At 50.2% G+C, this 24116-nt stretch overlaps 1 protein-coding gene and 1 pseudogene across 1 annotated transcript; both read right to left on the bottom strand.

The window, feature by feature from the left end:
* Positions 1-1456: 1456 nt before the first annotated feature.
* On the bottom strand, positions 1457-22900 carry GPR137C (G protein-coupled receptor 137C). Its single transcript, XM_066321521.1, has 7 exons — positions 22491-22900; positions 15264-15307; positions 14373-14601; positions 11175-11324; positions 10543-10665; positions 10334-10449; positions 1457-2648 (listed from the first exon to the last, which is right to left on the bottom strand). The coding sequence occupies exons 1-7, from the start codon at positions 22821-22823 to the stop codon at positions 2501-2503; spliced, it is 1143 nt and encodes a 380-aa protein (XP_066177618.1). The 5' UTR covers positions 22824-22900; the 3' UTR covers positions 1457-2500.
* Positions 4742-6878, bottom strand: LOC136362734 (splicing factor 3A subunit 3 pseudogene; annotated as a pseudogene).
* Positions 22901-24116: the final 1216 nt, after the last annotated feature.

The following is a 24116-nucleotide window of genomic DNA, read 5'->3' as shown; positions in this document are numbered from 1 at the left end:
CATCCCACAGCTCCCAGCCCTGTGGCAGCAGAGCAGTCAGATGGGCCAGGTCTTGGCAGGGCACAGGGGACTACAGGGCCACACCTGAAGCTGGCTGGGTCACCCTGGGAGCCAACCCAGCACAAAAAGTCCTTTTTCTTGCTGGCTTTTTCTTTTAAATTTATTTCAACAGAGTAGTGCTTGGTTACAGTTTAGTGAAGAACAAATAATAGGTACATTCATTGGCCACAGTTCCTGGGGCAGCAGTTGCTGCCCGCCTGCAAAGCCAGAACACTGTTAAACCATACCAAAAGAAAACCCAAAAAAAACCAAAACAAAAAAAACCCCTCCAAAATATCCCAAAAGAAAGTTTAATGGAAGGCAACTATGCATTAAAAAAGTCCTTGTAACTTCTCAGCTATAAATTACTTCAGTAAAACACGAGACCGGCCCCGGGAGGAGCAGTCAGTTAGGAATCCCCCGGACAAAGGAGTAAAACCCAAACACTTGGCCAGTCGCTCGGGGGTCCATCAGCAACGAGGCTCACTGCCCTGACCTGCCATCCAAAATAATCCAGGAAGATCGTAGTGTGGGTGTGTGCTTCAGTGCAAGAGGAACAATGAGCCTGTAGCCCTTGGATTTTGTAGGGGTTTTTAATTTTTTTTTTAATTTTTTTTTTTTTTTTGCACTACACTCCTTTCCCTTGGAAGTACAACTTAAAGTGCTCCTAGTGCTTTGGAATTTAAGCAAGAACAGGGGCCACGAGTGTCACTTGCTGTCTTTGGAGACTTACGGGAGCAGAAGGAAGGGTGACAGTGCCTGGCCCATCACCAGCTTTGCCATAAGCCAAGCAGGGATTGAGATGGAGCAACCTGTTCCTGCCAGGAGACAGGGGTGGAGCTCTGGGTCAGGGATGTGCTGAGAGTTGCCGTCTTTGCCTCCTCCAAAAAAAAGAGGCAGAACTTGCTGCTTTTTTGGGTCAGCACGAGTGCAGGAGGTGAGCAGGGAGAGCACAGGCCACGCGCAGGGACAGGGAGGACAAGCCACACTGAGCTCAGCACAGCCCCAGGGGCGAGCAGGGCCAGGCTGAGAGGATGCCCCGGGGCTGGGGTTTCTCTCACAGCTCTCACCGCAGTGAGGCTGCCCCGGGGTCCCTCCAGCATCCAGGTTGTTGTCCCAGCACAGCACTCCCTGGCCCTCAGTGTCACAGCAGGGCTGGAGCAGCAGCAGGCAGGTTAAAAGGGTAGATTTGCCCCACGGTCAGAGCAGCTCCCTCCCTGCACCAGTGCCTTTATCCAAAGCTGCTCTGCTCATCCCCACGGCTGGCTCAGGGACAAGCCAGGAATAACACCAAGCCTCATCTCCAAAGAGCCCATGCCAGGTCAAACTTGGCTATTTTGGTTAAGGAAAGACACAGGGACCTGTCCCAGCCTAACCCAGCACTCCCACCCTGTGCACTCTACAGCTCTGTCAGGTTCACAGAGAGGGCAGAGCAAGGAGCCCAAGGATCATATCCCTGTGGTTTCTGCCCCTTCCCTCTTCAACAGCAACTTTCCACAGGCAGCCACACACCCCCTGCACCTCAGTGGGGACCCAGCAGTTCACATTCACTTTAGGTTTAAACTCTTGGTTATCTGCTAAATGCAATTTAATACTGAGGGGGACGAGGGAAGCCCCACTGTGGGCAAGGAGGAGGGGAAGCAGGGCTCGTCCCAGCACCCAGGGGGTGCAGCAGCCCTGGATTCACACGCATTCCTGCACACACACTCCTGCTGAGCCAGCTCCAGCCTCTCCCTGCAGGGAAAAGGCAGCCCCTGTCCCTCTGCCACGAGCCAGCGGGGTGGTCAATAGGCCAGCAGAACACTGACCTCACTCAGCTCTGAGCCACAGGCCCAGGTAGGACAGGGCAGCAGCCAGGTGGGACCAGCAGCAGGCAGAGCAAGATCTCCCCGAGCCCCAAAGCCTCACCCAGCCCTGCCAGGTGGGAATATGGCACAGTAAACTCGAGCATCCAGCACCGGGGCCCTGCCCAGACAGAGCTCCCCGCTCCCAGGGAGGCAAGATGCAGAATCCTTCAGGGAACACGTCTTTGCAGGAAGACAGTGCCTCTCCCAGCCCTGGATGTGCAATTAAAAGAGTAACTAGAACAGTCTCAGGCCAAGCACAGCCTGAGCAAGATTCGTTCCTTCCAAGTGTGCAGATAAAAGTGCAAATATGCATTTGATGTTTCTTTTCTAGTGAGGAAGCTCTGGTGCATTTAGCTGCCAACATCTTGAAGACCAGACCAAGGAAAAAAAAAAGCTTCCAGAGAGTTCAGCTTCACTTTGCTACATGGTACCTTAAAGTCACAGTTCTCTGACTTAATTGCCTGCAGCCCTGGGCTCAGTCCCGCGCGCAGCTGCGGCAGGTAGTGGAATGTTTGTGTCATGAGTTAGATGCTTCGGGGGGCAGAGGAGGAAAAAGGAAAAACCAGGTTACAATCCTATACATGAGTGCCACTCTGGGAAGAGAGGGAGCCTCCTCAGTTCTGTGGGGTGGGGTGGGAGCTGTGGTGGTGGTTGATCTCCGAGCCGCCAGCGGCGCAGAGCAAGGGCGCGCTGTCCGCGGTGCTCCCACTGTCGGTGCCAGCCAGGGAGCCGTAGCAGCCCGAGCACTGAGGGGTGGCCAAGCTGCAGGAGAGACAGAAAAAACAGACTGAGAGGTGGCCAAACTGCAATAGAGGCAGAAAAAAACAGGCATGGGCTTTTTAGGGATTAATAATTTGGCTCCTCTGGACTTCTGCTCCCAGCACTGGTCAGGGTGTTGAAGGTACAGTATCTCCAAGGACTTGGCTTTGATGAGACAGCTACATGGAGAAAGAGCATAAGGTACCATAGCACTGGTCAAGAGGAGCCAGAACCTCTGAACTGCTCACCTGGGCAGCAAGTGAGGTGTTGTAGACAGGTAGAAAAATTATAAAAGAAACACCTTATGAAATCAGGCCTTGCTCTGCTAAAATTGCCAATGCTGGCCTGGCATTTCTTCTAAGTGCAGCTCACAAGCAATTTGCAAGTTCCCATGCAAAGTTATTTTGAGAATGAGAAGTTCATTTAACACAACAATTGATTCTGAGGCTGAAAAACAAAAGCACCTGTGTAAACAGTAAGATTTGTCCCATGAGAACCCACAAAGGAAAAATGTAAACATATCTAGAGAGAGAAAATTTGATAGACATATACGAGAGAATTTGATAGACATTTACAATAGCCCTTAGTGACCAATGACCTGAGTTTCACTGTATTGCTGACCAGTTAGGTTTAACACAGTGCCTTCTGATATTTCCTACAAACATGAGCTTCATGAATAAAGAATTTGCTTTCTTTGTGAAGAAAATGGAGTCTTGCCTGATTTATTCCGACTTAAGGTGACCCGAAGACGTGATTGATGCGAGATGAACAGTCTGTCACAAAAGGATAAGGTGAAACGAGCCAAGCCAACCACAGGATCGGGCATTGAGAAGGGATTTAGAGATGGAGTATACAAAGTCATGAAAGGAAGATTGCAGCCGGCCGCGAGTACGGCCAGGGAAGCAGCAAAGAGCAGCTTACAGCGAGAGGAGACACAGCACATGAATACAACCACCCGCAGTATCACTGGCCACAGGATCAGCAGGAAAAGAAATTCAAGCAGCGAATATACAAAGTAGCAAAAGGCTATGGCTACAATCAGTGTGGAACATGGAATGCAGAGAAATGAACTCCTGGGAGAAACTGCGCACCAGGTGAGAACAAAATTGCGAGTCACAGAACACAAAGTCACAGAACACAGATGTGGTCCCGAACTGCAGGAGATACACGGCCGAAAAGAGTCACAGAAGGTGAGGCAGCCTAAGAGCTGCTGAGGAAAGAAGGGCGCAGTGAGTTGTGGGGACAACAGTCTCAAGTACAGTGATGAGTGAATGCTGAAGAACCAGAAAGTACATCTGTTAGCGTGTGGGGAAACAAGTCACAGAATAGAACTGTGATGTGGAAACAGCACACGGGAACGGTGACGGCGTGAAAACATACGTGTCACGGAAAGACTGTGAGTTAAAAGAGGCAAAATATGTTGAGGAGAGGGAAAGTATATACTGATACTGTTGTTATACTGTGTTGTATGGTCCAGGGGCTGGTCCCCCATTTGGCAAATATATTTAGTGGAGCCCGAGCCTACACTCTCTTTCCAGGACAGTGCCTGTGTGTGTGTCCCCATGTGTGGATGCTCAGGAGCACACTGCCCTCATGACGGTCATTTTCCCTTCTATCCCAGGGCTGGACATAGCAGTAGGGGCAGCAAGAGTCAAACAGCGTGGAGAAACAACCTAAGAACCAGGAACCAGAACTTCATTGCATATTCTTGCAAAATTACCTCCGTCATGCTTGAGTTACCTCCCCCAGATGGCACGGACAGACGGCACAGGGCTGGCCAACCTCTGCTCTCTGGGGAGCCATCATGACTGCAGGTGGTGGCATGGCAGCCGTCTAAGCAGCTCTCATCCTCCGGCAGAACTTGTAAAACTGCAGGACCAGCAGTGGCCAGGCAGCATTTTTGTAGCAAAGCTTCTTTCCAGGCCCAGCAGCTCCACCGGGGCTGGACCCCTTGGTCAGCAGCCCCCCGCAGAATTTGCAGACTCCGAAACAGAAGAGGAGAACTGTGGGTGCTTTGTGCCTTTCTAGCATTTTCTATGTTTGTCTTCTGGTATTTTTCCCCTTATGGTGTGCAGTTTTTAGGGTTTCTTTTTTTATCACCTTTTCCCCTCCTCTTTTTCAACCACAAGTGTTTAAGGAGAGAGAACAGAGGCGCAGCAGCGCAGGATGGTGCCACCAAGTTTTCCCTGCCCATCACTTGGGACCAGATGATCTATATTTAATTGCTGCTCATCTAAGAGACCTGTTGTAGATATGGGACAGCACAGTGTGCCTCCTCCCACCCCGGCACACAGCTTGGCTGCTGCAGCTCTGTTCTTTTTTTTTTTTAAATTACAATGACTCTATTTTTCAAGGTATTTATTAATATAAAACAATGCCACAAGTCTAAGGGGCTTACCGGAAAGCAACTCAATAAAGTATTCTTGGAATCTATATTCATGCATATACAAAAGCCAGGCAATGAAGAAGTCAGAGATGCTGCCAGATCCACCCTCTGCAGACATGTGATCCTTCACCTGGGGACAGCTACAGCAGCCCTTGGCACTTCAGGTCTTCATAGGTCTTTTTATTCACCACATTCTCACTGGAATCCTCATATTCCTCCTCTCTATTGGGCTGCCACCTCTCTGAAGTCTTCTGTTGTTTCAGCTTTGCCCACAACGAGACTGTATCCTCAATCTGTGTGACGTTGGCAAAGTGTGCTGTGTTGGGAATGCCCAAGCACCGCATTCCACGGGCGTGTCTCCACTCTGCAAAGTGCCTCTGGAACGCCTTGGGCCCTCGGTAGGTGTAGTTACCACAAATCTCACAGTTGTAGTTGATGTTCAGACCGTGGAGTTTATACAACCAGTACGGGATGAGCTTCCCATCCCAATCAAGAGGCAGATTTTTAGGGTTGTAAATTATTTCATTTTCTTCATCTTCACTCTCGCTCTCACTGCTCTTCTGTTCCCCCTCCTCCTCTCTCTCCTCCCGTCTGCGCCTGCTTACGCTGCACGTTCTCAAGGGTGACATGTCTTTGTTCCCCAAGAACTTCCATATACTCATAAATCTGAGCTTCCATGAATGCAACATCTTTATTTCTTTCAGTGTCTCTTTTGCTTGCTTTTGTCTTTGGATTTTTAGCAAACAATGAAAGACCAAGTTCTTCCAGGGATCTGCCTTTTGTGCTAAAAAGCTTCTGAGCACACTCCTCCAGAGTCCCTCCACACTTGAGCCCCAACACCAGCAAAGCTGATTTTAACCTGTCTAGTCCCAGGGAGGCCAATTCCTCCCAGGAGGAGAAGGCTGAGAGGTCCAGGTGGGCACCAGCATAGGTGAGGACACTGCTGGTCTCTTGGCCAGCCTGGGAACATGCCATTCTCCCACTTCTTCTCAAATTCTGTCTGAATTTTCCCAAAAAGTTCATTCTGGTCCAGTAATGGTTTCACTCTACCCGTGTAATCCTGCAGGTACCCAAAGGAGCATTTCAAGATACCTCTTATATTCAGCACTTTTTCTCTCCTTGGGAATATTGAAGAGTTGGTCAAATGTGGATAAGTAAGTGACATAATCCAATTTCTCTGATGATTTCAGGTTCATGTACTTGAGGTAACAACCATGCAAATCCAAGTATCGCCCATACCCTTCCTCATCCGTAAACTGCACTAGATTCTGAGCTTCTTCACACAGGATGTCTCTGGCATTCAGCAGCTCCTCAAAGTCCACTGACATAGGAACACAGATCTCATTCGGGTGCTTCCAATGAAATTCCTTAATTTGCTTCAGTCTGCTGTAAAACTCTGCAAATTCATTTGGCCCGGAAATGGCGTTGAGCTCTTCCTTACGTAGGCCGTCCTCATCCTCATACAGGTCCTGCAGATTGCTGCTCACTTTCATGTACCTGTCCAGCATGGCCCGGGTGCAGTGGTCTGAGTTGATCTGGTCATGGAGCATGGACTTCTTGGTGAGCATCTCCTTCACCATCACATCCATGAGTGACTCCCACTCCTCGTGGTACTGCCGCTGCTGCTCCAGGATCATCTCCATCCCACGCACAGCTCCCACTACCTGCAAGTCTCCTCCCAAGATTATTTGCAGCAATTAATTTTAAGTTCTTAACTAAGTTCTATAACCTTGAAGTTGATCTGCAGCAGTTCTTGAAAGTTTAGAAATAATTAGCTCACAAAAAAAAATTTTACTGCTGAAGCAAGGTCAGAATACAACCTGACACCCTGTCAGTCAGGGTGTTGGTAGTAGTCTGAATAAATGGTGGCTGCAGTCCTCTGCAGTGAAGAATGTAGGTCTGTTGGAGCAGAGATGATCCTGTAGAAAGGGTGTAGTTTTCCTCTGAAGGTCCAGTGGCGTAGAAGGGTCTGCTCTTCCTCTGGGAATCCAGTGGAAAAAGGCTGCCTGTGGTGTTCCAAGTCTCAGCTTTTATCCAGGTAGGAATGCTGGGCTCCTCTCCCTGGGTGAAGCATCTCCCAATGGGATGATATGATCTTATCAGTCATGCAGTGAGCCTCAATGGCCCATCAGCAGAAGATATCTCCTGGAGGTAGGATTGCTTGTGGAAAAGATAAAGAAGACTGCCCCACCTGATTTCAACAGATTGTGACAGAACATATTTAAGAGATAAGATGACTGACTAAAACACCTGTGATGAAACACTGATAAAGACCTGTTTGGGGATAAAGAAGATACAGTGTGTTCACCCTTGATTTTGTTGAAAATTCTATTGCTCCTTACAATCTCTGCTGTTTTATGTTCCATAGATAATACAGAAGACTCAGCTATGATTCTACATTATGGATGTTACTGATTGTAAGCTGTTTTAGTGTTTTCCTTAGTTTGATTTTGCTGTCATAGGTACCTGACTGTTTAGAAAGGTATTATCTCAACTTCCTAAGACAGTTACCACTGATGTATTGATTACATGATGTGAATTTACAATTTTGTAATAATCATTATTCATAAGCTCTTATTACTGTGTTTACAGCTGGTTTCTTATATGCTTTAACATCTCTTCGTGTAATTATCTAAAAGACCCATTTCAAGATCCTTCTTTTTTGTTCTCGAGCTACTTATGGATCTCTTAGACCAGGTTAGCTCTCTGATTAGTCCCTCCACTGGCTCTATGGTTTGACCCAATGCTCTCTCATAATTTTAAGTATCTTTCAGAGTTCTAAGAAAAGATACCTCAGCTTCGTTGAAAGCCTCCTCCAAACTGCTAGTCTTTTAGTTTTTCCCAGTTATTATTACAGAAGCACTCCAGCAGTTTGCTGCATTTGAAGCATCTCTATCCTGAAGGAAACTTCAGAGGGATCCAAGTGCTAGATGGTTTGATTAGTGTTTAACCCCAAGGTCTTTACTCATAACTGCTATTCTTAAGGGCCTTGTTTTAAAATATGTTTAGGGAATTCCCTCCCAGCTGGAGCTTGGGCAGTGGCCAGGCCTTGGCTCTACCTGGATAGAGAATTTCCCAATAAACCCAGATGTGTTCTGCATCAAAACTAGATTCAGGTCACTTGGACTTGGCAATTTGACCCTTTATATATGATGACTGAACCTATTTTTAGAGTGAACTTGGGAATTATTATCTGGAAATAATTATCCAAGCCCTTACTAGATTAAGGTTTGTCAGCTGTTGGCAGACTCTGGGATGATGGTACAGTATTTCAAAGATTCCTAATTACCTAATTTCACATGTATTATTAATGATGTGTATTATCTGAAATATTCTTAATTGTTGTACCTAACTTATTCCTGACTGCTGTCAGTTCCTTGTTCACTACATGTATTGTTTCGGCTTGATGTTTCTTCATGCTCATAACCAAAGACATGCATCTCATTTAAAAAAAAAACTAAAAGGAGAATTTAGTGCCTTAAGAACATCCAAACAATGTAATATGTACATTAGAAATTTAGGCAATGAATAGTTTTAAATAATGCAATTTTGCATTAGAAATATGGAAAAAAGAGCATCAAATCTAAATCTTAATTGAGTGTGCCACAGCAAAACCTAATTGATTCACTGACTTCAAGAGAGGGCATGCTTGTGTTTTATCATCAGCAGGTTCAAAGCAGTCACCTGTTTGTTAGATTGGACAGTGATCACCTCTGAGAAAATGAGGCCCAGTGGAAAGAGAAAAAACCTGATCATCACGCAGCCCTCATGGCCAGAACAGCAACAGAAGTAGGACTGCCAAGACTTAGCTGTGTCTGCAAACTCCAGAAGCAATTTGCCAACAAAAGCCTTATGTCATCATGGTATAGTGTTCCTACTAACCTTCAGTTATTCCCTGTTCCAGGATCTAAGAGTGGACATTCATTGATGTCAAAGATCAACAATTCCAGCGAATGAACTTTGTCCTGAGTCTCAACTATTTGGACTTTAAAACAATGGTCATTTTTTTCCATTTCCCTAAGAGACGTTGGACATTATTCTTTTGTTTTCTCATGCTGCAAAACTGTGTTCAATGACATGATAGAATTTGGTAAGTTTTGTTGATTGTAATCCATCTCTTACGTATCTTATCCCGTATCTAATTGATAACCAGTAATAACCTTAATGAGGTAATACCCTCACAAGAGCAAGCTGTTTTAACATCAGAACATGAGCCTTTTTTAAGTTAATGAAAAGGGTGAGATGTCGTAGACAGGTAGAATTATAAAAAAAAAGGCCTTATGAAATCAGGCCTCACTCTGCTAAAATTGCCAATGCTGGCCTGGCATTTCTTCTAAGTGCAGCTCACAAGCAATTTGCAAGTTCCTATGTGAAGCTATTTTGAAAATGATAAGTTCATTTAACACAACAATCGATTCTGAGGGTGAAAAACAAATGCACCTATGTAAACAGTAAGATTTGTCCCATGAGGACCCACAAAGGAAAAATGTAAACATATCTAGAGAGAGAAAATTTGATAGACATTTACAATAGCCCTTAGTGACCAATGACCTGAGTTTCACTGTATTGCTGACCAGTTAGGTTTAACACAGTGCCTTCTGAGATTTCCTACAAATATAAGCTTTGTGAATAAAGAATTGGCTTTCTGCATGAATAAAGTGGACTCTTAGCTGATTTATTCCAACAGTAAGGGACTTGAAGGCGAAGTGGAAGCGAGGTTCCATGCCAGGTTGGAGACGGCTTGGAACAGCCTGGGATAGTGAAACGTGTCCCTGCCCAAGGCAAAGGGGGGAACAAGATGGTCTTTAAGGTCTCTTTCAGCCCAAACCATTCCATGATTCCGTGATGACAGGTGACAGATGCCAGGATGCCTCGTATGAGGTTTTTTTGGGGATACCTGACCACCTTTTCCCCCCCCCACCAGCACTTCCTGCAGAGCTTTGTCCCAGCTCCCTTCGAAAACTTCAGCAGATCTCACTTCCCAGTGGAGAAACCTCTCTGGACATCATTCCAGAGCCCTCTGAAATGGACCCCAGCCCTCCTGGATGAGGTCTCCTGTCTGCAGGCACCATCTGTGAGCACCATACATTTCTCTGTGAGCACCATACATTTCTCTGAGCTGGTCACTTCTGCCCAATAAAAACTTGAGAGCTGCACAAGGGAACAAAAGCTCTGTCAGAGGCTCCCTGCCCCATCTACCTTGCCCAAGCTGCCTCTTCCACCAGTTTTTCCTAGGAGCAGAAGCCAGGAGCTCTGTTCCTTCCCCAGAGGGCAGCAGAGCAGCAGCACAACCCTTCCTTACCCTCCTTCCCTGGCCCCGAGCCGTGACAAGTCATCGTCGCTGTCGTAGCGTCTGGGATTGTCAAAGAAATAGGCCCTGGAGCTGTAGCTGTGGCTGTTGACCATCCCTGCTGCAGTCTGCCAAGGAGAAAGGAGTTAGGCTAGAAGCAAAACATTCCCAAAAGTCATCCCGGGCAACCTCCCAGCGAAGTGGGACTTGCTTAGGCCTACCAGGTTCTGGCTCAGTCTCTGAGCGCGGAAGAACAGCACCACAAAAGTGGTTGGCACCAGCTCCCAGAGGAACAGGACCACTCCAAACACCACATACTCCTCGCTGCTCACCTCCACGTGCACCTGTGGGCACAAGGCAGAGGGGTCTGTCATTCCAGCCACCCACAGAGCTCCCAAAAGCTGGAACTGGGAGTACAGAGAAACCTTTCCAAAGGCAGGAGTCCCTAAAGCAGCACAGTGACCTTCACCTGGCTGCTGCTGCTAGTTTGGGTGAGCTGGTTCTGCTCAGAGTGTGCTACCAGGGCACTGGGAGCTGGCTGCCCACACCAGTGACTCTCCCTCACACACAGCCATGCCCGATTAAGCATTGCTGTTCTGCTCTAGTTGAGCCATCCCTCCTCTCCTTCAAATGAAGAGTTGGCAGGCTGAAAGGGAAGAGCATAACAGGGAATCCTTCCTGAAGAGAGGAGGACTCAGGTTTGCTAGGTGGAGAGAGCTGGCAGAGCAGAAAGGCAGATCATGTGGGGGTTCAGCTACTGAGACACTCCCCAGAGCCCCCTGTTCATCCTCACAGGATGAGGAGTTTCACTCATTTCAATTCACTGGCTCTGGATTGGGGGTCGCACACTCACCTTGTCCGAAAGGTTGTCCCAGCCATAATTAAAAGGACCAGGAACATTGTCTGGAGATATGGCCACAGCTACCAGGTTATAGCAAGCCCTTGAGGAATACAGGAGGGCTACTACAGATCCTACCAGAATAGCCTGACAGACAGATGTTCCCTAGGACAGGAAGAAATAAAAAGAGTTTTAATACAGAGCTGTGATGTTCTTCCCTGTTCCCTTAAATGCATGAGCAGCTGTGCAGGCAAGAATGACCCAGAACATTTGTATGTTGTTGCTAAAATATTCAGAGCTGGGTAAGAGCTTTCTCATGTGATGAGTCCATTGCAGGAGCCACACAGCCAGAGCTGCCTGGGAGCAGGGAAGGATTGGAGGCACTGGAGTGTCCCTGCCAGGATTTTGTCAGTCAACTCCAAACTGGGGGTCCAGGGAGATGCTGTTCCATCCTCTGCCTTTCTCTGGGAATCTCCACAAGGCAAACAAACAACCAGCAGGAAAACAAATTCTGCAGAGGTATTAACCCAGCTCTTTCACTTGCAGCCACCCAGGACCCCAACACTAACACAGTGTTTGTCTAAGAAAGAAGCTCAAGTATTTGGGGTGGGCAGAAAGACCCAGAGCTTGAACCCCAGTTCCTGAAGGGAACCTACAGGAAAGATGGAGAGAGACCATTTACAATGGCATGGAGGAACAGGACAAGGGAATGGCTTCAAACAGACAGAGGGCAGGGTTAGATGGGCTATTGGGAGTAAATTCTTGGTTGTGAGGGAGCTGAGGCCCTGGCACAGGTTGCTCAGAGAAGCTGTGGCTGCCCCTGTTAGTGTCCAAGGCTAGGCTGGATGATCTAGTTAAAGGCAGCCCATGGCAGGGGGCTGAAACTGGATCCCCTCCACTCAAGGGATGCATACCAACTCAAGCCTGGTTTGTTAAATCCATCCATTAATTCCTTTAATGGCTGCTAGGAGGCAGCAAGTCACAGTAAGGGGGCAAACACCCCTCAGCACCTGAGCTGCCTTTGTGTTTAAGCAGACAATCTGCTGGGGAAGCTCATCCCACTGGTCAGCTCCACATCCCAGCTCTATTTTCTTAGACTGGGAGCTCAGAACAGTATCTTGAAAGAGTCAGCAGGAGACAGGTGCCAATAGACAAGTGACAACCCTAAAGCTCAGTGTCTTGGGTTGCAATGCAATATGTAACCAGCAGTGTGTATTCTATTGCCATCTGTAAAAAGTGGCTGTGGAGGTGTTTTCATTTCTTCTATAATCCATTCCACATTCCACAAAGGGAGGGAGCAGGTGCCTTCTGTCAATGGGCAGCTGTTAAACCAAGTGGGGCAGTGTTTTCTATCTCTTCCAGGACCCATCCTCCCTGCAGCGGATATCTGCTGTTCATGGGCCATCCAGGCTCACTCCATGGTTGATACAATTCCAGCATCCCACTGGGAGAGGCTCCAGCCAGGGGGAGGAGCCCAGCATTCCTGCCTGGATCAAACCTGGCATTCAGAACACCAGCACAGCCTGTTTGCACTGGATTCCCAGAGGGAGACCGGACCCATCTCAGCACCACTGGACCCTTCTCCAGGATCATCTCTGCTCCAACAACCACATCTGTCACTGCAGGAGGACTGGATTGGGCTGACACCAACACCCTGACCAACAGGGGGTCAGCTCGTGTTCTGACTCTGTCAGTGTTTTCTTTTTTGTTATTTTCTTAGGGTTTTTTTTGTACTACTGTGTTTTTATTTTTAAAATTCCTAGTAAATAACTGTCGTTCCTATTTGTTTCTTTGCCTGAAAGCCCCTTAATTTCAAAATTATAATAATTCAGAGGGAGAGGGTTTACATTCCCCATTCCAAGAGAAGCTCTGGCTTTCTCTGGCAGACACCTGTGTTTCCAAACCAAAACACCCAGCACACACCTTGCTGTCAATGGAAATTGAGCCTGTGGCGCTCAGGCAAGCACAATGAGGCACAAAGGCTGCTGAAGCAAATCTCCAATTCACAAGGACCATAGGACAGAAGCTGGCTGTAGTCCAGCCTCCTGCCCACAGATAAAACATTCCCACCTTCATTGTGGAGGCAGCAGCCTCCAGCCCTGCTGCGTGGCTTTGAGCTCAGGGCAGCAACCTTCTGCAGCATCTGTGTAACATTTCTGCTCCCCCCCAGCCTGTTTCTGCAGCAATTTCCCACACACAACATCAGGGAATGCCCCCAAGGCAGAGGCAGGAGGCAGAGACCTTTAGCAGACAGCCAGGGTGAGTATCCAAGTGGATAGCAGAGGCTTCCCTGGAGCACGCTGTACACAGCCCAGGGGCAGCCTCAGGCATGTGAGGAGAAGTTGTTCCTGCACTGGGGGAGCTGGGTGAGTTAATGAGTGTTCAGAGCCAGTCAGAGCTGGATACCAGGCCCAGGCCAGCAGGGATGTGAGCAGCTTCTCTGCTCCTACCTCACTGCAGATCTGGATGCAACCTGCAGCCTCTGGACAGCTGTCACAGGAGCCAGGCAGGACACCAGACCCAGCCCACACATCCACCAAGGCCCTCTGCTGCTTAAGGAGCCAGACATTTCCTACAGAAAACCTCAGCCTCAACTAGCTGTGCTTAGGTGCTCTGGGTTTCCCTCTAGATGTTTCCAAGCACTCAAGTTGACACTGACTGCAGCCTCCTGGCACATTCCTGGTGCCTTTTCCACTTTGCTATCTACTGGAAAAGAGCTGTGTGTGTCCAGACCCTCACCTGTCCTGCTTTGGGACAGGACCTACAGCAACTTCTCTTCCCATTCCAAAATGCTCATCTCTTCCTACCCAAGCAGAGCCCAGCTAAAGCTGAATTTCTGTGGGATCCACTTTGCAGGAAATCATTACACACCTGCTACAAGTAAAATACACAGCAAAAACTGCATCTGCTGCTCTTAGAGAACCCTCTCTTCAAGGCAAACCTGGGATTTTCTATGCCTGAAAAGCAGAAGCAGCTCATAAATCTGTTATGCCAAAGCTGCAAAGTATACCCCTAAAACATGCAGGAAACAGCACTCCCACAGCAGGAGTGTGCACTTAGTGAAAGGGAGGAATCCAAAAGCTGCCACCTCCCCACTGAAAGGAGAATTTGAGCAAGAGCAGCTCAGGTGCCACCAGGCCAGTGATGCCCTGAGTGAGCACACTCAGATCCAGCTGAGCAGTGCCAGTGGGAATTCCCAAGGCATTTACCCACCTTGGACTCGAGGTAGACGTTGGCTGAAGACATCTTTCCCAGTTTGCACATGCAGCAGGCCAGGGAGATGGCACAGAGGATGAAGAGGCTGTCATTGACCAGAGCCCGGGCCAGGACTGTCCACCTCAGCTGCTTCTCCGGGACCTCGCCGTGGATCAGCATTGCACAGGTTAAATTCACAACTAGGAACAGGAGGCTGGTGAGGATGGAGCCCAGGTACAACAGGACCCTGGAGAGATGGTGAGGGGAAAAATGCCCAGGTTCATTCTGCACCTCTCTCCTGTCTCAGCAGACCCTCCCAAGTGCTCTGCTTGCAGGGAAGCTCAGGCATTCCAGCAAATTTCAGGGGTTGTATTGGCAGCCCAAGGCTGCAGAGGATTTGTTGGAGCTGCTCTCATAACACATGAGCAGCGTAAGCAGTCATGAGTTACAAGACTCATCTTCTGACAGTCAGGTTCTTATCTTGCAGATTTTAAGTGTTGCTCCAGCTCTGCATTAACTCCAGTCAATAAGCCATGAGTCATCACAACCACTGCAACTCCTTTATTGAGAGCCACTGGAGCTTGCATTTTCCACCCTGGGTTTCCCTGGGAAGCACCTGGGCTGCACAAACCTGGGGCTCACTCACTGCTCAAGCCTTGTTCTGCAGATCTTTCCTGGGCTGAGACAGCTCAGAGTGACCCTAAGAATTCACCCAGGGAAACTGGGATGCTTGAACTTCCCTGACACCCTTGAAGCTCCCAGTCCTGCTCCAAGGTCCAACTCTGCTCCTTTCTTAGAGCACAGGTATGGAATTAGAGCCCTGTTCAGCTTTTGGGGCCTGACCCTCCCATTCCCAGCCAGTTCCCCTGGGACCAGCTTTGAAGGGAAGGTCAGGACAGCAGCACTTACTTGTACTTGTTGAATTCAGCTGCACATTTCACTTTGAATATGACCTGGAGGAAAGATTTGCACAGGGTTACTTTACACGCCCTACAGTTTCCTTTCAACTTTGTCAAGAGATAAACAGGGAAATCAGAATCCAGCTGGATATCTTCAAGGACTCTGGGTTATTTATTAGCACCAAGTCTTGCTCTGGACCCAAAAGAATGGTACTTTTTCCTTGTACAAGCCCAGCCCAAATACATGTTCTCAACAACCACAAACATATTTAACACCCCATATGTGACAAGCACTTTAACACCATACTTTAAAGACTTCAAGAAAAGAAGGGAGTTTAGCACTTGAAAGTCATTGGAGTCCTTAAAAAATACACTTCCTTTTCCCAATGTTTTGGGCTGTTTTAGGACCTCAACCATGCTGGATTTCCATATCAGAGAAGTAGGGGCAGTTTAGGAAGGTGCAGATACTCCCAAGTCACAGCTCAGATGTGAATTCCTGCTGCAAAGACATAGGGAACCAAGCGCTCACACTGGTCAGGAACTGGGTAGTGTCCAGCTCCAGGTCCAGTCCCTACCAAGAAAGATTCCAGAGCTGGGGTCACATTCAGCCACAGACAAAGCTCATGTCCTCATTAGAGACTTTGAAGGAACTTGGGAAGAGGCACAGACACATCCAGAGTAATCCCAACTGTACTTGTGGGATCACTGCACAGGTGTGGAGGTTCAGTTTCTCTTCTCCTACAAGGAGCCTTCCCTGTCAGCAGTGAAGGATCACTCCTCTCCTCCCAGGCATCCTTAGGCACCTTTTATCCTGGTGGGATTCCTTGGCTCCTGCTTCTAAGTCAGCATTGAGGTAGAAATGGCACATGAGCTTCAGGAATCAGGCTGCTGCCAACAGGATTTCCAGAGACATTTCAGGATCTGAGGGTTGTCTGAGCCACTACAGTGGTTCCAAGTATTTCAAAGGACATTGGACAGCTTCAATGATTCTTTTCCAAGAGCCTCTGCCTGGCTCCTCTTCCCGAGGCTGAGCAAGGACAAGCTCAACTTAGTGAGGAACAAGATATGGGTCTCTGTTAATGTTCTCTGTCCCACAGAAGTACAGGAGTGTGGCACAATCCACTCTGAGCTCTAAAATGCTTCTCAGTTAAAGGAAACTGCGCCTTGGAAGGGCCACGTGGTGACTCCAAAACAGAAATATCCCTGAATCCTCCTTTGTTTGCCTGTGGGTGACATTCAGGCACTTGGGGAGTATCATGGAATCACTGAATCACTGAGGCTGGAAAAGCCCTCCAAGGTCATCAAGCCCAACCATTAATCCAGCACCACCACATTCACCACTAAACCATGCCCTAAAAAGTGCCACATCCACAAGTTTTTGGAACATTTCCAGGGATGGAGACTCCACCACTGCCCTGAACAGCCTGTTCCAACACATCACCATCCTTTCAGTGAAGAATTTTTTCCTAACATCCACTTAGGATCTAAATATTCCCTGGCACAACTTGAGGCTTTTTCCTCTTGTCCTGTCAAAACAGGCATTGGTGACATCCAGCTGGAAAACTCCTGGTTCAGCACCCAGTCCAGCAGCATGGAAATCCACTGAGGAATCTGCTTTCCTGCTGTGACTCTGTCTGTAACCTCAGCCTTTGAACAACTCTGCAGAGTCCCTGGCTTGTATTCCAGCTGGGAATGTTGTGTTCTCAGCTGAAAACAGCCCCTTAGCTGAGTAGGGAAGTGCCCCTGACTCACAGGAAGGTGCTGTTTTGAGCAGGACACTCTTCCCAAACCCTCCCCTGCAGCCCTGGGGATTAAAGCACACAAAGCTGAGTCAGGGTTAAGAGTGCAACAGCAATTTGAGCCTCATGCTTGGCCCGCTGCCATGGAAAGCAGAGGGAGACCACAGCTTCAGCCTTACACTTTTATTAGCCCCTGGACAGTTATTCCCATAACTTCAGGAAGGGAACAAACACCACTGCTTTGGTGGGCTTGCTTATTAAGGCTGATATGTTATCTGAAGGTTGCTTTTCCTTCCCAGGGACTGGGTCAGGAGGCGCCACCAGCAGTGTGCACAGGGCGTCTCTGGGTTCTTATCCTTCAGACTGAGCTCTGAGCCTCTGCTGCTCTCAGAGCCCAAGGACGCCTCAGGCTGAGGGCTCTGCTGTGAAAAATCCAGCACAGAAAGCTCAGGAGCAACCCTGTTCTTCAGAAAAACAGGAAAAATAAGACCCCTGTGCTTCAGCAGGTGCATTAGGCCAAGCTGTGAGCAGCAATCCTTGCAAACTGAACGGTTTCCTTCAAATCTGAGCTGAGCCCAGCTGGAGAAATCAAGCATGAAAACAGGGAACAGACCTTTCAGCAGCACAGAGCAGCAGGACTGGGAACACTTACTCCTGAACAAGTATTTTACAGCAGTTTGGAATACTCAGGTGCCTTTCCAGAGCCATGAATCCCTTGAGCACTCCAAATCATCCAGAAAGTGCGGCTGAAATGAGCTACAGACTCCGAAGCCCTCCATGATGCTGGAGGCTTTTGGGTTTGGGATGAGTGGATTTATCCCATAAAAGTGATTTCCTTGCTCACATCACAGCCCAGAGTGTCCCTAAGGGTGTGTTCAAGAGACACATTCACTCTTAGAAGGTGAACTGGAGGTGTCACAGCTGCTAAGGGAAGATAAGTGACATATCCCAGATCCCACAGATGAATCCAAGGACCACTCCCAGTACCTGCACAAGGCAGGATCTTAACCCTAACACTGAGTCACTTAGGCTGGACCAAAACCAAGCTACTTTTCAGCAGATCTGACAGACCCAGGAACTTCTTGTTGTCCACTGGAATCAAATTATTTTTTTGCTACATAAAGACAACGTGAATTTGGGCTCTGCAGATACAAGACACAACCATGTCCCGCCCCAACACAGCTCAGCTGCAGGAGCACCCCCAGACAGATCCCTCCCCTTACCACACAAGATAATGGGAGCACAGCACAGACTATTTTGGAATCACACCTTCTTCCAAGTGTGCAAAGCCCCACTTCAATCCACAGAGGAAAAGCTGGAACTATCCATGAGGATCTCTCAGCAGTCTCAGATTAATATCGAGATCGTTCCATGCCATCATCAACACAGGCTGCAATTTTGCATGTTCCTCCTTTCCTAGAATAGCTGGTCCCCAGCAGGGCCACCTGTTCAGCTGGGAAACATGGGAATCATCAGCTCTGGGATGGAGCAGTTTGGAGTTTCAGTGATCCCGCACCAGCTGTCCCTCCGAGGCACAGGGCACTGCCAGGTGTCTGCTGCACAGGGGAGGTGAAAGAGGGAAATGAAGGACGGAGGTTTTCCCAGTTTTCCACCTGGGAAGGCAGGAAGATCCAGGACAATAAAGACAAGCATCTCTCAGGCTGGATGCTCTCTCCATGCCTGTGTCCAGTGCAAGCAGAAAAGAGCAGGAAAGCATTAGAGCAGGAAAGGATGAAAGGGGCTGATGTCATCTCCTCAGATGGAGCACTTAGAGATACCCAGACAGGTGAAGGGCTCTGGCCACACCACCAGCCCCACCAGGCCAGCATTCCTCACTCATCCCAATGCCAGCTGCTGATGCCCAGGACAACCAGGGGTGCTAAGGGCGCAAGAAGGTCTTGAAGATCAAGACTGTTGTGGCTGCATTTCACAGAATCATTTGGGTTGGAGAAAACCTCCAAAGCCATCAGGTCCAAGCTGTGCCTGATTCTCACCTTGTCCCCAGCCCAGAGCAGAGTGCCACCTCCAGGGATGGGGACTGCAAACCTCCCTGGCAGCTCCTTCCAATGCCTGACAACCTTTTCTGTGGAGAAATTTTCCCCAATATACCATTTAAACCTCCCTGGCACAACTTAAGTCCATTTCCTCTTGTCTCTTGTTCCCTGGGAATAGGGCTCAAGCCCCTGTGGTTGCCTCCTCTTGTCAGGGAGTTGTGCAGAGCCAGAAGGTCCCTCCTGAGCCTCCTTTTCTCCAGGCTAAATATCCTGAACTTTCCCCATGTATTTCCATTTCCATGTACCATGATCCTGACAAAGACCTGGGGAAAAACAGAAGTTGCATACTCTTGGGGAAGGTGGCATTATTGAAGCAGCTGGCAGCACAGGGGCTATTCCAAGGGCAAGACAAAGGAGCATCCTAGGTTGGATATAAGTGCTGTTGAAGTAAGATTGGGAGTGGATCTGAGGAATTCTAACCTGATGGACTGTGAACCCCAGAGTCCCAAGAAAGGACTCCTAGTACATGATGAAGTAGAAAGGAAGAAATGCTCCCAAGCTAAAGGGATATTGAAGGTGGAAAAAGCATCCCACAAGGGAGCCTACAAGAGAGCTGGAAAGGACAGGAGTGTGGTATGAAAGGACACAGGGAATGGCTTCCCACGGCCAGAGGGCAGGGATGGATGGGATGTTTGGAAGGACTTCCTGGCTGTGAGGGTGAAGAAGCCCTGGCACAAGGTGCCCAGAGAAGCTGTGGCTGCCCCTGGATCTTTGCAAGTGTCCAAGGCCAGGCTGGAGCAAGCTGGGATAGTGGAAGGTGTCCCTGCCCATGGCATGGGGTGGAATAGGATGAGATTTAAGGTCCCTTGCAACCCAAACCAATCTGGGATTCTATGAAAAAGAAATACACATCCCACACTCATTCTGTCGGGTCTCTGCATCCCCTCAGGAATCTCAGGGGTCAATCTCAGGGATGGGAAGAGGATAGCCTGTCCCCAGGGAAAGTAGGAACACTAGGCACTTTAGCAAATTTGAATTTCAGCCCTAAAACAGCCTGGAGTGTTAAATAATACTAGTCCTCCACAGCTATCTGTTTCCTGGAGCTTCTTCCCCACCACCTTTCCATCCTCAGCCTGTACACAGCCTGAGGTGCTCTGTAAATCAAGCAAGATCAGCTCAAATATCAGCACAGGCCATTTTCTTCCCCAGATGCCATTTCTCCAGCATCTCCACAAAGGAGGCTCTGTGTCCAGGGACAATGAGCCTCAGCACAGCAGCAGCCCATGCATTTATCCAAGGACATCTCGGCTCAGGATGCCACCCACCCTGAGGGCAGCAGAAGCTCAGTGTCCTTCCACAGGCTGCTGCCAAGTGGGCCCTTAAAAATTGGGAATGGATGGGCACTTTCTGCTGGTGTCACACCAGCAAACACACCTCTAGATCACGGGAGCCAGAAAAGCTACAGGAGCTTTCCATTTTTTTTTCCTCCAAACCTCTGGAGTGCCACCACTGAGATCTCCCAAAAACCCCACAGAGTGATGGACACCCCTCCTGGTTGTTCCAGGGAAGTGTCAGGCTCTCCCTGGAGCTGAGCAAGCAGACCCATTTTCATAAGTCACTTTATCCTTCCACACTCCAGATTCAGAGCTCTTATTTCCTCAGACAGGATTTCCCTTGGCTCTAGGTCTTCAAGGAGAAAGAAGTGGGATATACGCAGAGTTCACTGAAAAACAGATATTGTGGGAGGAGGAGAAGCCTGGGAATCTATTTGGATTTACTTTAAGAGGACCTTTAAACAAGCCTGCAGAGAGGCAAATCTGCTGTCAAATCCAGTGACCTAGAGGAAAACAGAAATCCAGCCACTCTGTGGAGCAGAGCACAGAATCCCTGCCTTTCAAGGGACACAAACCCCTCCTGGCTGGAGCAACTGAGAGGTCAGGCTCCCTTGAGCAGGCAAGATGGATTTGTGCACTCTATGCACCATTTATTATTCCACTGCCACTCCATCAACAACACCTCTAACAGCTTTTGCAACAGGCAACTCACCCCCAAAGCCTCCAGGTGTTTACTGGGGGGAAAGAGAGGGGAGGAAAAGAACCAGAACAGCAGAACAACCCCACTGCTCCAAGTATCATGCAAACGTCAGTGTCCTGGGGAAAATGAAATCATAACTCCCGTGGGTGACACATTGGAGTGATTTTGCTGTATGCTAGCGATTCCTTTGTGAGGCTGGGGAACAGCTGAGAGCTGCAGAGCAAAGAATCCCAACAACAACAAAGCTGGAAGGAAAAAGTGGTGACTTGTTTCATAAATAGGCAGCGAACCGGGAGGCAGGCGAGCAGAGGGCTGCTCACGAGAAACTGGAGCAGAAACAAAATATTCAGGAGGAGGATGGGGAGGGGAGAGCTAGGGCTTTAGGAGATAAAGGCAAGTGGAAGGACTAAGGAAAGGAGGCTTAAAATCACGACACGAGTGATGGGAAACCCAGAAAAAGCAGGGACACAGCTCGGTGACAATAACAAGCAGCTAGGCACTGTCCCAGCAGCGATGCCGGTGCTGGGAAGGGGCCCCTCTCGGCTGCCCTGGGCTGTTGTGGGAGAGATCTCGGGGTTTTTTTTTGTCTGACAAGCTGCGGAACAACAAGCCCGGTTTGCAGCGGAGCGATGGAGGGAAGGAGGGAGCGCAGCAACAATAGCAGAAGAGGCTCTGGCTGGTGACGTAATGGTTGGCATCACTCCAGGCCAGAGCAGCCCCTGCTGCTGCCACTTTCTGGTCCCCTTTGCAGACGGGAAATCAATTAAAAAAAAAAAAGATGCAAAACAGACCCTCAAGTGATGCCCCCCAACACGAACATCCCGCCGTGGGTCTGGGTTGCAAAGAGGAAAACCCCACCTGGGAGCAAGGCATCTCCCTGCACCCCCCAAATCCCAAATTCAGGGCATGTGCCTGTCCCCCCCGCCATGCGGGGTCTGCAGGCAGGGTACAGCCCCGCACCCCAAACCCCTGATGCTGGGATTCTGGGCATACTTTTAGCTCACACCATCCCCCCCACCAAAATCCCACCCCGCCCCCCCCCCCAAGCTTGGATTCAGGGCACAATCCCTGTGCATCTCCCCAAGCCTGGATTCAAGGCACAATCCCTGTGTTTCTCCCCCGAGCTTGATTCAGGGCACAACCTCTGCATCCCCCCCGAGCCTGTCCCAAAGTCTGTACCGAGGGCTGGATTCAGGGCACAATCCCTGTGCCTCCTTCCAAGCCGGGATTCAGGGCACAGCCCAGCATCCCCCTAGGCTGTCCCAAAGCCTGCAGTGTGGGCAGACCCCCAGGATCACCTCCCACCCTCACCTGGACGCTCACATCCCCATCCCACCCCAAAGCCTCGGCTCCAGGGCACTCCAAGTTTGGAGAGGTGGCTGAAGAGGAGCTTCCAGCTCCGGTGTCCCGCAGAGTGGAGGTTCGAGAAATGGAATTTTGGAGGGGTTTTGCCCAAACGGCAAAACTTACCTCAGCGAAATAGAGGTTGAGGAGGCAGAGGCTGGAGAAGAGGAGGCAGCCGGGCAGGCAGTACAAGAGCCAGTGGGCGAAGGGCTGCTGGAGGCGGAGGGCCTGCAGGGAATTCTGCAGGTAGAAGGAGAACAGGGTGGTCCTGAGGGCTGCCCAGAGCAGGCAGAGGAAGAGGCAGAGCGTGTGGTAACTCAGCCGCCGCTCGCGGTAGTAGAGCAGCAGCCAGAGCTGCAGGTAGGCGAAGAGGAAGAGCGCGGCGTAGAGCGCCGTGTGGAGCACTGTGAGCCCCAGCTCCACGGCGTAGGGCACGGCCGCCCCCTCAGCGAGGGCCATGGGGCAGCAGGAGGCACCGACCCCCTCCCTGCCTTCCCTCAGCCCCGGCTGGACACCCCCATGCAACAAAGGGAAGCCCCCCCCTGCTTTTCCCCTTCTTCTTCTCCTTCTCCTTCTCCTCCTCCCGCCCGCCCGGCTGCACCGCCCGCCCGCCTGCCGCCAAACAACTCCGTGCCGGGGACAGCCGGCTGAGCCCGCTGATTTGAGGGGCGGCGGCGCAAGCTTCCCATTGGCCGCCCGCTGACCACGCCCCCCGCCGCGCCCACCCGCCGCGCCCACTGGCCGGCGCCGCCTGTCAATCACCCGCGCGACGCCCCCGCCGCGCCGCCGCTTTGCTTCTTGGGTTGGCGGCGTCGCCCGCCCTCCGTTCCCTTTTCCCTCCTTCTTCGAGAGGCGGTGAGGGGTGAAAGGGAAACAGAGAGAGAGAGAGAGTGAGGGATGGGGAGAGAGGGATGGGAGAGGAGAGGAGAAAAGAGGAGAAAGGGATGACAAGGATGAGAGAGGGGAGCGGGGGGCGAAGGGTTGAGAGGGGCGGTGAAGGGGCGAGATGGGCGGTGAGGGGAGCGTTGAGGGGCCTCCCGGAGGAGCCGGGGCGATCTGGGCACCCCCGCAGGCAGAGTCGGGGTCCGGGAACAGCCCCGTTGCAGGCTGGGGCTGTGGGGATGTCCGGGTGTCGCTCACGGACCGTCTGTTCCATGCAGGCGGCCATCCCTGTGGGTGCAGGGACAGCTCAGGGACCCGCACTGCGAAGAGGTCTCGGCACCGGGTGCAAGCCCTGGATACCGAGAGGCCTCGCTCGGCTCAAGGATCGCTTCCCTTGGCTGGCACAGACCCACCCGCGCTGGTTTGGGCATCCCGGCTTTTTCAGCCGTGCAGCCGAGAGGCAGCCGGGGCCGAGGGACGCCTCGGGGCGGGATCTTGTCCCAGCACCGCGGAGGAGGGATGAGGACATCGACCTGAACGCTCGAACACCAGGTAGGTGACGGCCCTAAGCCGTCCGGAGCCTGCCCAGTGATGTGCAGCCAGTGCCGGCTGCTTTCCAGGGTCTTCGGGGGGCTGGTTCCTCAGGACAGACTGAATGGGGCATCAGCAGCAGTGGGTGATGCTGGTTCCACCAGGGAAGTGGTGGGGTTCAGCAGATGGTGCTTCCAGCGGATGGTGATTCCAGCATGCGTCGATGCTGTCAGGGACGCGGTGGATTCATCATCCTTGGAAGTGTTTTTAAACTATGTGCATGGGGACAATGGGTTAGTGCTGGGGGAATGGTTGGACTCGTTGGTCTTACAGGTTTTT

Source organism: Sylvia atricapilla, chromosome 6, assembly GCF_009819655.1.
Source record: "Sylvia atricapilla isolate bSylAtr1 chromosome 6, bSylAtr1.pri, whole genome shotgun sequence".
Lineage (NCBI taxonomy): Eukaryota > Metazoa > Chordata > Aves > Passeriformes > Sylviidae > Sylvia > Sylvia atricapilla.
The sequence above is the reverse complement of the archived record's forward strand: the minus strand, read 5'-3'. Positions and strand labels throughout refer to the sequence as shown.